Source organism: Bombus vancouverensis, chromosome 7 (assembly GCF_051014615.1).
Source record: "Bombus vancouverensis nearcticus chromosome 7, iyBomVanc1_principal, whole genome shotgun sequence".
In the NCBI taxonomy this organism is placed as follows: domain Eukaryota; kingdom Metazoa; phylum Arthropoda; class Insecta; order Hymenoptera; family Apidae; genus Bombus; species Bombus vancouverensis.
Window position 1 is genome coordinate 16,366,085 of NC_134917.1, and position 12,839 is coordinate 16,378,923.

Sequence of the window (12,839 nt, forward strand, 5' to 3'; positions counted from 1 at the left end):
CCGTGACCGTGGCTACGTCTGGTGACCCGTTATGTCACCTTAAACCTGAACCCTTGGTCATTAAACCCTTAAACATTGAAATCTTGACTATGGTGATGGAAGGTTTTTCCCAGCATTCCCGACGGAAAGTCCCGCTGTCCTTCCCTCTCCGACATATATAACAGTTTACCAATTTTACTCGTTGGTTTAATTTTCCTCACTACCTATCATTTTTTGTTTATGTGTACGTTTACGTCCAGATCGACAGATTCAATCGATAGGAGTTCAGATAATCGGGCATTAAATGAAATTTCGCTTATCACATTTAAAATATCAATCGTTTGAACATCGTGACAGAGATATTTAATCTCGAACAGTATTTACACACTTAACAGTAAGTATATTGCTAATCAAACAAACCAACGACGATAATCAAGGTAAACGAATCAACATGACAAATTCAGAATTTTTCATAGATCTGTAAATTCACAGCGACGCGTTCTTCTTCGAAAATTTGAATGATATTTTTCTAAAATATATGGATAAATCCTGGAATTATGTATTTTCTCGCGTACCTTTCGTTTTAATCTTGTTTAATAGAAATTCTACGTTTCGTTTACTGGCTCCAGCGTAAATTTTCTCATGGTAGTTTGATTTTCCGCTTACATAAAGTTATCCCGAAATCGATAGCGAACCTTATGGCAGCGCTCTCACACTCGAACCAATTTGCGTGGTTCTGCGTCGCTTTCTATTTAATAAAGAGGCTTTATCGGCGGAAATCTTGAACTCTGTCGTGGTAGTAACTCGTTATCGCTTGTTTACACCCGACTCTGTTGAATGCTCGCGAGGCGCGTGCACCTTGAGCGTCCCGTGCAAACTCGCGTGAAATTTCACGGCGGCGAGTTGAGCGAGATTAAGGTCGTCGAGGAGTTAGTAAGGCGAGCAAAATGAAATTAGAACGCGTGGAATATTCGTCGATAAAGGTTGGCGGTCTCGCTATGCATCCCTTCTTTCCCATTTTCAGCAGTTTTGCTCGTTCGCCATGAGACTCGTCTTTAGAATTATAGCGGAGAAAGACAGAGATAAAGAGAGAGAGAGAGAGAGAGGGGGGGAAGGATTGTTTCGCTGAAAATGACCCGGTCGGTTGGAAACGGAAGCAACGAAGAGTCCATTTTCTGCGTAATACGGCTTTGCTGATTTTCCAGGATGACTTTCCTTCCTATTTGTCTATGCAAATACGAAATACGAATACAAGCCGCGAAAATGCAATAGTCATATAACAATCGTCTGTCGCGCGAAGATGCAAACTATAGGCGAACGTGATACGAAAATACGCGGATTGATACGGAAATCGCATGTACCGTTGACGTTTCTGTTTGGTGACACAGATTGAATTATAGTAGAAATTCCTGTACATTTCCATATATGTTGTTTCGTCGATATTTTGCCTTGGTTCGTAGTGTAAATATTTGCCTTCATACCTTGGCATTTCACTGTCGACTATATCTTATAAAATTGACAAATATGATGTTTGATTTCCCCTCTGTAAATATCGCACGGTCGTTGAACCTTGGAGATGAAGTTGTTTCTTCGATCATTTTGGTGTTCTCTTCGTTGTTTACATGTTTCTTATATTATTTATCGATTTCGTTAAAAATTTGAATGCAGTTCCAAACGTAATGGCAATTCCGACTTACGAATTGGAAGATTCCACGTCTTGCAGATTGTCTGTCCACGTGTTCGATACATCGATGTTTTCTCTAACGAACGGTTATGCGCCTGTCTTCGTTTCTTCGCCGTATAAATCTGGTCTTAAGTTCGTCGCCTGAAGCCAATAGCGGAACATTCAAAGTTCGTTCTGCCATGGGTATTACTTGTGACGTAAAAATCCTACGGAACTTTCGTCGCGATTAACCGAAGGTTTTTGCTTATCCGAGTTTTATTTCGGATCGATAATCTGTCGATGGCCAGCAAACTAGCCTGACTGACAAATATTACAAACTGGCGAGAGTAGGACGGTGTTGAATTAGATTTATGATATCTTTAGCGGTTGTTAGCTTATTATACACAACGGGACAAATTACGGCCAATGAAAGGCATTGTCGGTTCAAGGTCGTAAACCTTGCGTGTCCAGTTTACGACGTGTTTTATACTTTTCTACGGCACCTCGTCCTAAAATGTTTCAGCGAAATATAAATTACATTGACGAAGTTCGTATGCCATCAAGCGAATAGTTTCGACCGCCAAACATTCCTGTCAAATTCGAATTCCTTTGCAAACGGGTATTTTATTACGGGGATTCCACACGATTGTTCTTTTTCTCATTTTAGAAAGGTACCGTTGCAAATCACAGTGAGCGAGTGTAAAGAATCCCGCGTTAATGTTTGCGCGATGGAATTCTTCGCGTACAAACCCAGCGAGTTCACCAAAGAAAATGCCGTTCATCGAATACATTTCCTCCTAATATCGAACAACTCGTTGTTTTGTGTTTGCCGCAAACGCAGGAACGAAGCTGCCCTCGCGGCCTGTTGGCTGCGCGCATTGTTCTGCTCTAATAATTGCGTTCACATTCAATTGGTCGGAACGAAAAGGTTCTGCCACGTCGACAATGATTTAGGATCGACTGAATCGCCTTACTGCGGTGATTAGACTTAACTGTACTTGTGGTTAACTGTACTGTACTAGATCGTGCGATCTATTCCTATGACAGGGTATGACAGTTTCGTGTCGTTACGATATTTCATCGTCCAAAATTGTTTGACTATGATCGACTACAACCTCGTGGTTCTGCGAATGCTCGACTTTCTTCGACAGTCGTACATAGCCTATACTAAATTATACTACTCTGACGTGACAGCATCTCGTCACCCCTTTTACAACATTATTATATATACTTATTTAATAACGATGGATTAGAGTAGCGTGCTAAGTACATCGTGACGGAAACGTTCTCGAATGCTCAATTTTTCTCAACGATCGCGTGCAATCTATTCAAAATTGTTTCACTATAATTGACTGCAAAGAATATCTCTTTAAATGCTTGATTTTTTTTTCGTATAATCTTTTTCGGAAGTGTGTCAAGCTTTGCGCGAAAGGAGGTCGTGGAAAAACTTCTATCTATCATTTACATAGTCTGGTTTCTGCAGTCTAATCGTTGGAAGATATTAGAAAGTATCGAACGAGGCAAATGAATTTTTTTCTCCGGACGATATACCGTTGAACGAGTATTAATGCTCGGGAACGTGCACAGAATAATTTCGCGAGATCTCGGTGTACCGTGTTGCAACTGATATTATAATTTCTTTCGGACAAAAAATTCGATCCCCATCTTCACCCTCCTCGAGGACTTTAATATCCATTCATGCTCTGATGCCAGTTTCAGAGGGACGCATTTTCTCTCTACTCCCCCTCGTTCGTCCCTCACTTTTTCTTTCGTTTTTTACCTGTCGCTTGTCTGACGACAACAAGGTCGATACTCCAACCGTAATCTAAGCATTATGATAAATGGATTTCACTAATCAGATATTAAAATCCATACACGAACCTTTGTATAACTGCAACTGCTACGTGATTGGATCGATTAATGCAACGTGACGATTTTGTATGTGTCTGACAGGACGGTTGGTTCACAGTGAATGTGAAAGTTGAAAACTCTGGTAGACTTATATAAGTTCGATGGTCGAATTCTTTAACTTAGCGCTAGCAGAAATATGTGGTACAGCGTTAAAAAAGGATAAAGAAACGTCGACTTGATAGTTTAGGATTCCATTATCCGTTCGATTCATTAAATGTAGATACCGGGCGCTAGATTGTTCACCGGTTGGATGAAAGGCAAGCGAAACCAACCTTCGCACCTTTCACCGTGGATGAATCATTCGCGATGCACATCTGAAATACGAAATTTAAATTTGCCTTAATCTCTGCTGTTAACGTCATCGCGTGTCTACAGGCAGAGATCTGTCCTTGGTATCTTTCGGCGTGCAAGGTTCTATGACCCACGTGTTGTACGTTCGAACGCACGTGGCTTACGGAAACTGTAACGTAGCTGAATAGATCGTGTAAACAGCGTTCTAACGTGGTGTATGCAACTCGTTGAAGAATTCATAGGCAAAGGGGTTAAACGTTAAAGCGGTTCTCAGAGGTCGTGGTCATGTGTACGCGTACAGAGAGGAGACCCTTTCTCTATAGGAGAATCGCGGTGGCCCAATTATCTTGTCCGCTATGAATTACTTACTTACAGCCTCGTGGCTGCACACTGGCATCTTTAGCGAGGTCTCCTAAGATGAAACTTTCCACGTACCTCGCCTTAATTCCATCAACGACGTCTACCCGACGCTGGTTAGGGTAATAAAAAAGGGAGAAAATTGCGGGGCAGAACTTGCGGCGCTTAAGAGCGTTGTTCATTGGGAAATTTCAATGCAACCGTGAGGCGAGGTAAAAAGTTTCTTCGGGCCAGCTTTTGCACTCTTGAAAAAAACAGAGTAATATAGGCTGTGTGGTAGAAGGCTTGGGAAATTAAGTCGGGAATTAGCGGTTTCATGAAACGCAACCTTGGCGTGGCCGAAACTAATGAACGATAAGTAAAATCGAGGCGGAGCTTGGAAACAAATGGACGGAATAACCGGTGGTTCGTTGTTTCGTCGGTGTTTCTAGTTGGGAGGGGGGAGGGTGGTATATGGTTCTCGAGAAAGTTGGTTCGATGTAGAAACTAAGTCATTACAGAGCATAAGCATTGTTCTTGCTGTTAATCTCTTTATCAGCACGTGGCTGGCAGCCGGCCAATCGACTTTCTCCTTGACTCCCGGGACGATCTACGACATCTTCACCTTGTTTTCATTCTACTCGTTTCTACTCCAACGTTTCCGCCCGGTACGCGAATCAAACGTAAGCATTCGCTTCTCTATCGCGATAACAATACGACGACTGTGAAATTTGTATACGTATGCGCGTATGTATATAAATATTCTCGTCTATTTCGCTTGGTTTATGTTCTTGAATACGAAAGATGATATTAACGAATTGTGTAGCAGAGTTGAGTTACAAGCACAGCTCTTTATTTTGATATAATAAGAGTATAATCCATGAAAACTCTATACGGATAAAATATTTTCATATATTTCGTTTGATTCGCGAATACGAAAAATAATACGAATGGACCTTTTAGTATTTGCCGAGAAATGTGACTCTTCGCTTCTCGATTGTAATTACGATTCCGATTATAAAGACCATAAATAATATATACAAGGTTATATACGTGATAGGTGTTTTCATATATGAATTTCGTTTCCTCTGTATTCTAAAATAACAAGGCCAATAATAACGAACTTTTTAATACTTCAACAGGAAATATATTCCTGAATACTCGCATCTGTATAATCCTAATACATATTCATATCTTATAATGTATATTTCACAGCGCGAATTAATCCTTGGAATAAACCGAATTCTCGTAAAATATAAAATTTTCTTTGCAATTACGATCGTATATGAAAAACGCAGAACACCTTGCGTATTGTTGTTCGGTCGTAAAACAACGAGGACAAAATGAACAACCTCGATCGCGCCGACAGTTCCGGAAATGAAATCACGGCGGCGAATCATCGGAGCTATAGATCTCGCGAAAATTTATCAGAAAACGAGAGCGTCGACGACGGTATTTTTTTCGTGGCGGTCAGGCGTGATCCATTGAGCGTGAAACCACGTGGTTGGCCAGCGGCCAACGCCGAGTTATGTTTATAACAACGTATTACGGATTCTACGTGGGATTCACCGCGCTTCGTAACTGCGATACTATGCAGTCTATATGACGATGCGACATACCGTCAGAAATCTTGGACCGCGTTCCCGCCGATAGCTTCCTCTTCTCCTTTTCCTCTTCTTCCGTTTTTTTCCGTTCTCAACGAGATTTTACTTGGACGCAAGCCCGCGCCGACTCTTTTTACATCTTATTCCTCTTGTTTCTCGAGGATATTTGGAAACGTTTCACCGATCGGCTCGATCTACTCCGTTAGAGTTTCTTGTTCAACGTTGCACGCAGCAGCAGACAGACCGACGCGTTTTTAAACGAGGTTATCACGACGGTCGATCGAATCGATTTTTTCACAGTGAAGAAGAAAGGACGACGATCGATTCGGTATTTTGAGAGCGTAACGTTTAATTCGTCGACCCGGTGTATTCTTTTCCGAATAATCCGCGCAATGCGCTTAAAGTTTACTCGAGCGAATCGGAGCGTTAATCCTATTAGAGAAGAGATTATTCTCTTAATGTCTCACCTTTCCAATACTTGGCACAGTCTGCGCCGATTCTCCGAACACCTGGAAAGTTGCAAATTGTCGACGACTCTCGTTCTTTCTTTCGTTCGTTCGTTCGTTTTGATAGGAAATTCCAACTTTTTCGATTTTTCCGCTGAAACTTTATCGACGCTCGCAATAAAAATTGATGCGGAAGTCACGATGGAATTTAATCAACACGCCTCTGTTTGCAACACTTCAAAAATAGATTGGCGAAACAACAATGCGACGAGAAACTCGAATTGAAATTTAAACGATATTTACCGACTGCCTTTCGGCACAGAAGACCAGTTAATTGGGGCCGCTCCCAACGATGAATAACGAATGTTAATTTCTACCAGAAGAAACTCGTCCATTCAATTATACGGCCCTTTTCACGACCTCTTTGTAAGTCTTTTCATGTTAGTTTTTCCAGCTGAAGCTTTCTCTCTCTCTCTCTCTCTCTTTCTCACTATTTCTCCGAATCCACTACACTGGATTATTTTCCGTTAAAACGTAATGACTCGAGACCGTACAATTTTCTTCTGTTACGATTAAACGTTATTTCCATGCAGCGTAGTATAGCCGCCAGCTTAAATCGTACGTTATAAATATGAAACACTCCCTTAAGCCATTATCGGAGCAACCCTTGTACAGTTTATCATGGAAAATTTGCATGTGCTCAAAATTATAATGCTCTTTTGTTTCTCTACAGCGTTATCATTCATCGTGCTAAATTTCATTCTGTTTTAGTAACACCTGTCATCAGATTGTGAATCTTTATGCGTTCATAAGAAATACGAATGCTCAAGAATATGTATAATATGCAAAAGCGAGTGAAATATGCAACAGTACTCGTTATAATATTCAGATAAGAATAACGTCTTAAATACCTTAATCGAAATAAAAGTAAAAATTTCTTTTAATAATCTTTTATGGAAGAATCGTTAACGCAAATTTCCGAACACGTTTCAAAGAAATGTTTGTTTCTTTAACTCCTACGGTCAATCTTTCACGACAATTAGTAAAAGTTCAAGCCGTGTGAAAAATCTCCTAAAATAAGGAACCGCGTGTGTCGTCGAACTTGAAGAATAAAGTCACTCCACGTACATTTCCATCCTTTTCCATATCAAGTACCATATTTTGGAACATAGTTTCACAAAGTGAGATTCACAAGCGTTTCGTTCCATTCGCATCGTCAGATTTTTCGCTAGTAAAATTCCATTGTGACATTCATAACGGTAGTTTATATACGTACCATGTATTTCCACTATTTACAATACTCGATATCGTGGAGATATATCGGGCTATATTTCATACGTGCCCAAGTTTCGCTTAAATCGTGTTTAAAGCAACCAAGCACCGACACGCTATTTCTCTATAATCGATGGAAGCGATATTTCGTTTGCGCTTTAAGGGTTTACGTAGGATATGCAACACCTACCAGTCCCTAAAGTGTCTCGCCGTACTATTTCCGTCGCTTTCGGTGCTGTCGGAAAAAGACGCGTGGACGTGTATTAATAGATTGCCCGAGTACGCATCCCCAGTGACATCGCGCACCATCGAAATTCAGCCAAAATCGCAGCGTGAATTTCTCTTATGCAATCGATTCGACCAGTACGAAGAGCAACGATATGCGCAAGGCGAATGGAAGCTGCTCGCGAACTCACAACCACGCTCGTGTACAATCGTCGTGATTGAATCGCAGATTTTTCGAAGAATCTTGTTTCCATGCAAACCACTGCCAGATTTTTCTCCGAGCTTTTCTTTTTCTCCTTTATATATGGCATTTGCTATTCCGAATACTTACGAGCGTTTAGAACGTCCATAGGTATACTGACAGTAAAAAATTTAGACTCAGTTCTACAGCTATACTGATTTTTTTTACTGATTTTATCAGTTAGCTGTAGCAGTCAATTTCGATAAATTATCGCCAAAAGAATTTTTTACCAATGAAAAATAATTTTTTATACTCTCGACTTTTATGGTACACGTGTAGCGTTTCCATACTTTTACTGGTTATGTTACAGTATCGTGGAAATATCTCGAACCATCTATTATAATGGCGATTGAATATGCTTTTAAAAAAGATCTCCATGTGTCTGCATATATGGAATATAACGTTAAAGTAATTCCTTTATAACGGTACCTGTTCATGGCTTCTCGTGATTCACAGAATTCTTTGAAAATGTTGTAGTAAATAGAGTCCTGATCCGTGTGTCATACACTACATACATATGTATATATAGAATTAAAGTAACATCACGTGTTCTTTTATTCATTTTTAAAAGCGAAATATTTCCATTTATGGTAGATGATTTCACATTTTTCTACAGTGCTATATATCGAAGAAAGGTAGGACATTTCCATCTATGGTAGATGGTCTAATATTTTTCCACAGCATCGTATGTAGTAAATACGTTGTCGGTATTTTGCTAAAACGTTTGATTACGTTTGTTTCAGAATCACGAGTATGGCGGGTATGGAGACGAACCACGACGTAAAAGGTACGTTACATAAAATTCATATTAATTGAACCTTGAAATTTCTGCTTTTTCATGATAACGTAGATGTTTCAAACGATTGGGGAATTTGCATTCGGATAAATGGATCAGAGTATAATCGTTTTGAACAATATCTTAATTACAATACCGCGTATATACACTCGTTCTCTTTGTCCTCATTCAACAATTGATCTCATAATGTAGCGTTGCGTTGACCCATTACCTTATCTAACAATCTGTTTTGTTCGAGAATAAGGTCCCGCTATAGCGAAACTAGCACTCTAATTAAGAGCGTAGCGTAGAAAGACAATATCGTACGATATAGAAAAATGACAAAGTCGATCGGTCAGTCTAAGGCTCGAACAGAAGCGAAATATGATAAATTTTACTCACGACGAAGCAGGAGTTATTATTTTGTCGAAAGTTTCGAAATCGGTTCGTATGATTCATCGAGTCACATTGGACCGGGGCGAAACGGCAAAATGTGTCTCTTCGCCGAGTTCTCTCGTTAGAACATCTCATTGGCGAATGAAAGTTAACGCAAGTTCCATAGAGAGGCGAATATCGCTTGATAGCGAATTCTTGCCGCTCTGAATCACGCTTAACGCTCGAGTTAACTTCTTATTATTAGACTTGGCCCGTGTCGACGCATCGGATCCGTCTGAAATTTCGGTAACCGTCTGCAACGTTTTAATTAATTTCATCATACGCATCTTTTCGTCCTTATCACTGGTCAATTCCACGCTGGTCAGTCGTCGGTTTGTTCGTTTAAATCTTTGAGTATGTAGTAAGTCGAAACAAAAAGTGCTAGAAATACTTCGACGTTAACATTGTGCGGATAATTTCGCATGGTCGCAACGATTAATTTACATCGACGGAGCTTCAACTAGGATAATACAAAGCAATTTATCGAATCGATACGAAGATAACTGTAGAAAAGCACGATAAACTTTTCTTTTTATCTTTTTTGTTTGGTTCTTTGATTTTAATGCTATTTTGTACTAAAAAGATTATGGAGAGAATAGAACAATTTTTACCAACGTGGGATTGATCGACGACGAACTGAATTTTCAAACTGTTCTCCTTAAAAATGTAGATAATGTGATTCGTGTCATTTCCCTGCAGTTTTTCCATACTAAAAGTTCTTAATTCGTTGTATGCTTCTCACTCGGTATTGAACGTTTAGATTTTAGAACCTAGAACACATAAAGCGTCAAGTTTCGAATCACTTGTTATAAACGACGTGTAACTGTATAAACGAGCAAATTCGATCCACAATCGTTTTGTTTATGCTTAAACGTTTCACCTACGCGTAGTTATAAAAAGAGATTCATGCATTTTTTTCACGCAAACGAAGCTTTGCGTACATTTACATACTCCTAGAAGCGTTAAGGCCAGAATTATTATAGCGTTAGAATAGAAAGGAACGAGGACCAAGGGAACGAATCTATCCGATAGGACGACCAATTTTTTTACTCCGCGTTTTGTCGTCTCTTTTCTACGTTTGCGTTCTACTCGAAGGTTTTTCGAGGAACGAAGTTTAATCGTTTAGAGTAGAAGCAACAGATTCGCCAGAGAATTGGTCACTTTGAATTGCAGAACGGAAACACCAGAGATGTCTCCTCTCTCTCTCTCTCTCTCTCTCTCTCTCTCTGTTCTTTTTCTTCTCGTGGAAAAATGGATAGGTGGTTGAATTTCCAATTGGTTGCAAAGAGAGGCCAAAATGGGAGAGATAGAAGTGGAGAGAGAGAGAGAGAGAAAGGAAGGAGAGGGAATCTATTGATGTCAGGCATGAAAAATGTATAGCCAGCTATCCTTCAATAGCCGATTCCCCTTCGTTGTATCGCGCTGAATCTCGGAAGAAAATTACCGGATTGCGATTTTTCTTTCGTTTCTCTTTCCGGTTAATCGAATATTCGTGCTTGAATCCTTCGACACGCGCAACTTGTGATTTAATAAAAAAATTTCGCCAACTGTGCACCGGCTGATGCAATTTGACTTGAATTCAACGTGTCGAGCCCCTCACACCCTTCTTCATCTCTGGAAATGCGGAATTTTTCGTTGCTACCGTGACTCGCTAAGGGTTCGCGTGGCGCGATACAAAGCCGAGATATATCGAGTTAGCGTTTCCAACGATTAAATTGTTACCATTACTCAGCGAGTTTATCGTAAAGAAAAATTGCCACGTGTAGGTTTAACGATTAATAAAACACGTGGAACGAACGTTGATCGCACGTTGTGTTTTTTCTTTTTCAGAGAAGACAATAATAAACCGAACCACGTTCTCCTCTTTACAATTATCAACCCGGTCTACCCCATCACTGTGGTAAGTGTTTTTTTTAAAAAAAAGTTTCGTGTTATCTTTATACTCGATGGAGAAGATATACTAGCGAGGTTATAGATCGAAAGATTAATCGTCGATATTCCTTAAACACGTTTATTTAAAAATATCGTGAATTTTCTCGGTTGCGAAGGTTAATCGAGAATCGACGTATGAAATGCGCGTATCGCTTGAAAAATAGCACTTTGTATATTTCTATAATAGGATCTGCTTTCCAGATTGTATACTAGACGTCATTTATTAAACGTATGTACTATAAAGAATGAAATAATTATCAATAGACACGATCCTGATGAACATCTCGAGCATCTACGTCGATATATTTCACATTATTGTTTCAACTCTTGGAACATATAAACTTTAACATCTGGTCGATTTTACAACCTCGCTATATCTGCTCTATCGATGGTACTTACGCGTATAGACGGTATTTGTTCGATATACCTATAAATTCATACGCGGTGCCTTTGAACTTTCGAACATATTGTATTTTCTGTGCGTGATTCATCGACGCGAATGTTTGTAAATGCGATCATCGGATTCTGCGCGTATTTCGCATACGCCTGTTAAAACGGATCAAAAGGATGAGCAAGACGCTTGTTTCGATGACCCTTGACACGACCTACGCTGGACGATCGTGACCACTAGACAATTACGTTATCGATGACGTGCGAGAGAAAGAGTTGTAAAACAAAGATCGAAAGGGGAGAAACGATAGGGAGGGGGAAAGGTGAAGCTAAAGCAGAAATGGAAAAGTATTGGAAACGAATGGCAGGACAAAAGTTGTTGGCACAACGCGAGCACCATACGTTTCGCAGGCCGTCGCACTGCATTTTATTTCTGTTTTGCGCCAATAATAGATGAGCCCTGTCGCTGTTTCTGTCTCACGAATGGTCGATGCCTGTGCGATCTGGCATTGTTCGCACTCCATCCATTTACGAGTCTTCGCATAGCTCTCCGGTCACAATGCTTATTTTCTTTTCTTTTTTCTTCCTTTTACTTTTTCTCGTTATCTACACGGCAGACGCACTAATTAAAGAGTCTCCAAACCGAAAGCTTTTACGCGCCGCGTTCTCATTGCAAAGCATCCTTCTCGTTTCCTTTTCGTTCACCGTCTCTTCGACGTTTCTACTTGTATTTCCGACACGGTCTATCTGTCTCGCTTGTTTCTCCTAGGATAACCAACAATTCTATTTCAATTATCCATAAACTATACGAGGAATGTTAGAAAGTCGATGCGATACTTCGATACTCGTGAAAACGAGTAACAAAGTCTCGGCCAACGAACCAGAAGCTACATCAATCAATTTCGTAAGTACGTAGAAAAGTACGGAAAAATGTGGCGAACATTGTTGCAAATAGTTTCTTTTCTAAACTTATCCTAGAACTTTCTGTCGTCTGTGTTATCTTCTTACTCGTCTTTAAATGAAACGCTCTGTATATTACACTTCTGCCTTTGACTTCTCGCATAAATATCCATCTTAAAATTATAATCTTGCCATATCTCGAACGGTCTAACCATAGACTCGACTCGCGTCGATTTATACGCACTTATGTAGTTCTATTATGGAGGCCAGGAAGACGGTTGCCACGTAGGGTAGCTTTCTCTCCGCCACGAATCACCCTTTGTCATGATTCACAGCGATGTGATTTAATGACACGTAACGCGTAAGCGGAGAGACACGCGAGAGACACTCGTCGGAAGATATCAGACCGAACGGTTTCTCCAATATAAGTTTTCGGTTT

General features: G+C 40.1%; 1 protein-coding gene across 2 annotated transcripts in view; it reads left to right on the forward strand.

The window, feature by feature from the left end:
- sm (heterogeneous nuclear ribonucleoprotein L) overlaps window positions 1–12,839 on the forward strand; it is a 164,733-nt gene that overhangs the window by 9,967 nt on the left and 141,927 nt on the right. For both annotated transcript variants that reach the window (XM_033332775.2, XM_033332783.2), the window contains exons 2-3: window positions 8,712–8,755; window positions 11,009–11,078. In XM_033332775.2, coding sequence (XP_033188666.1) covers window positions 8,712–8,755; window positions 11,009–11,078 — 114 coding nt within the window. The remainder of the gene's footprint in view (window positions 1–8,711; window positions 8,756–11,008; window positions 11,079–12,839) is intronic.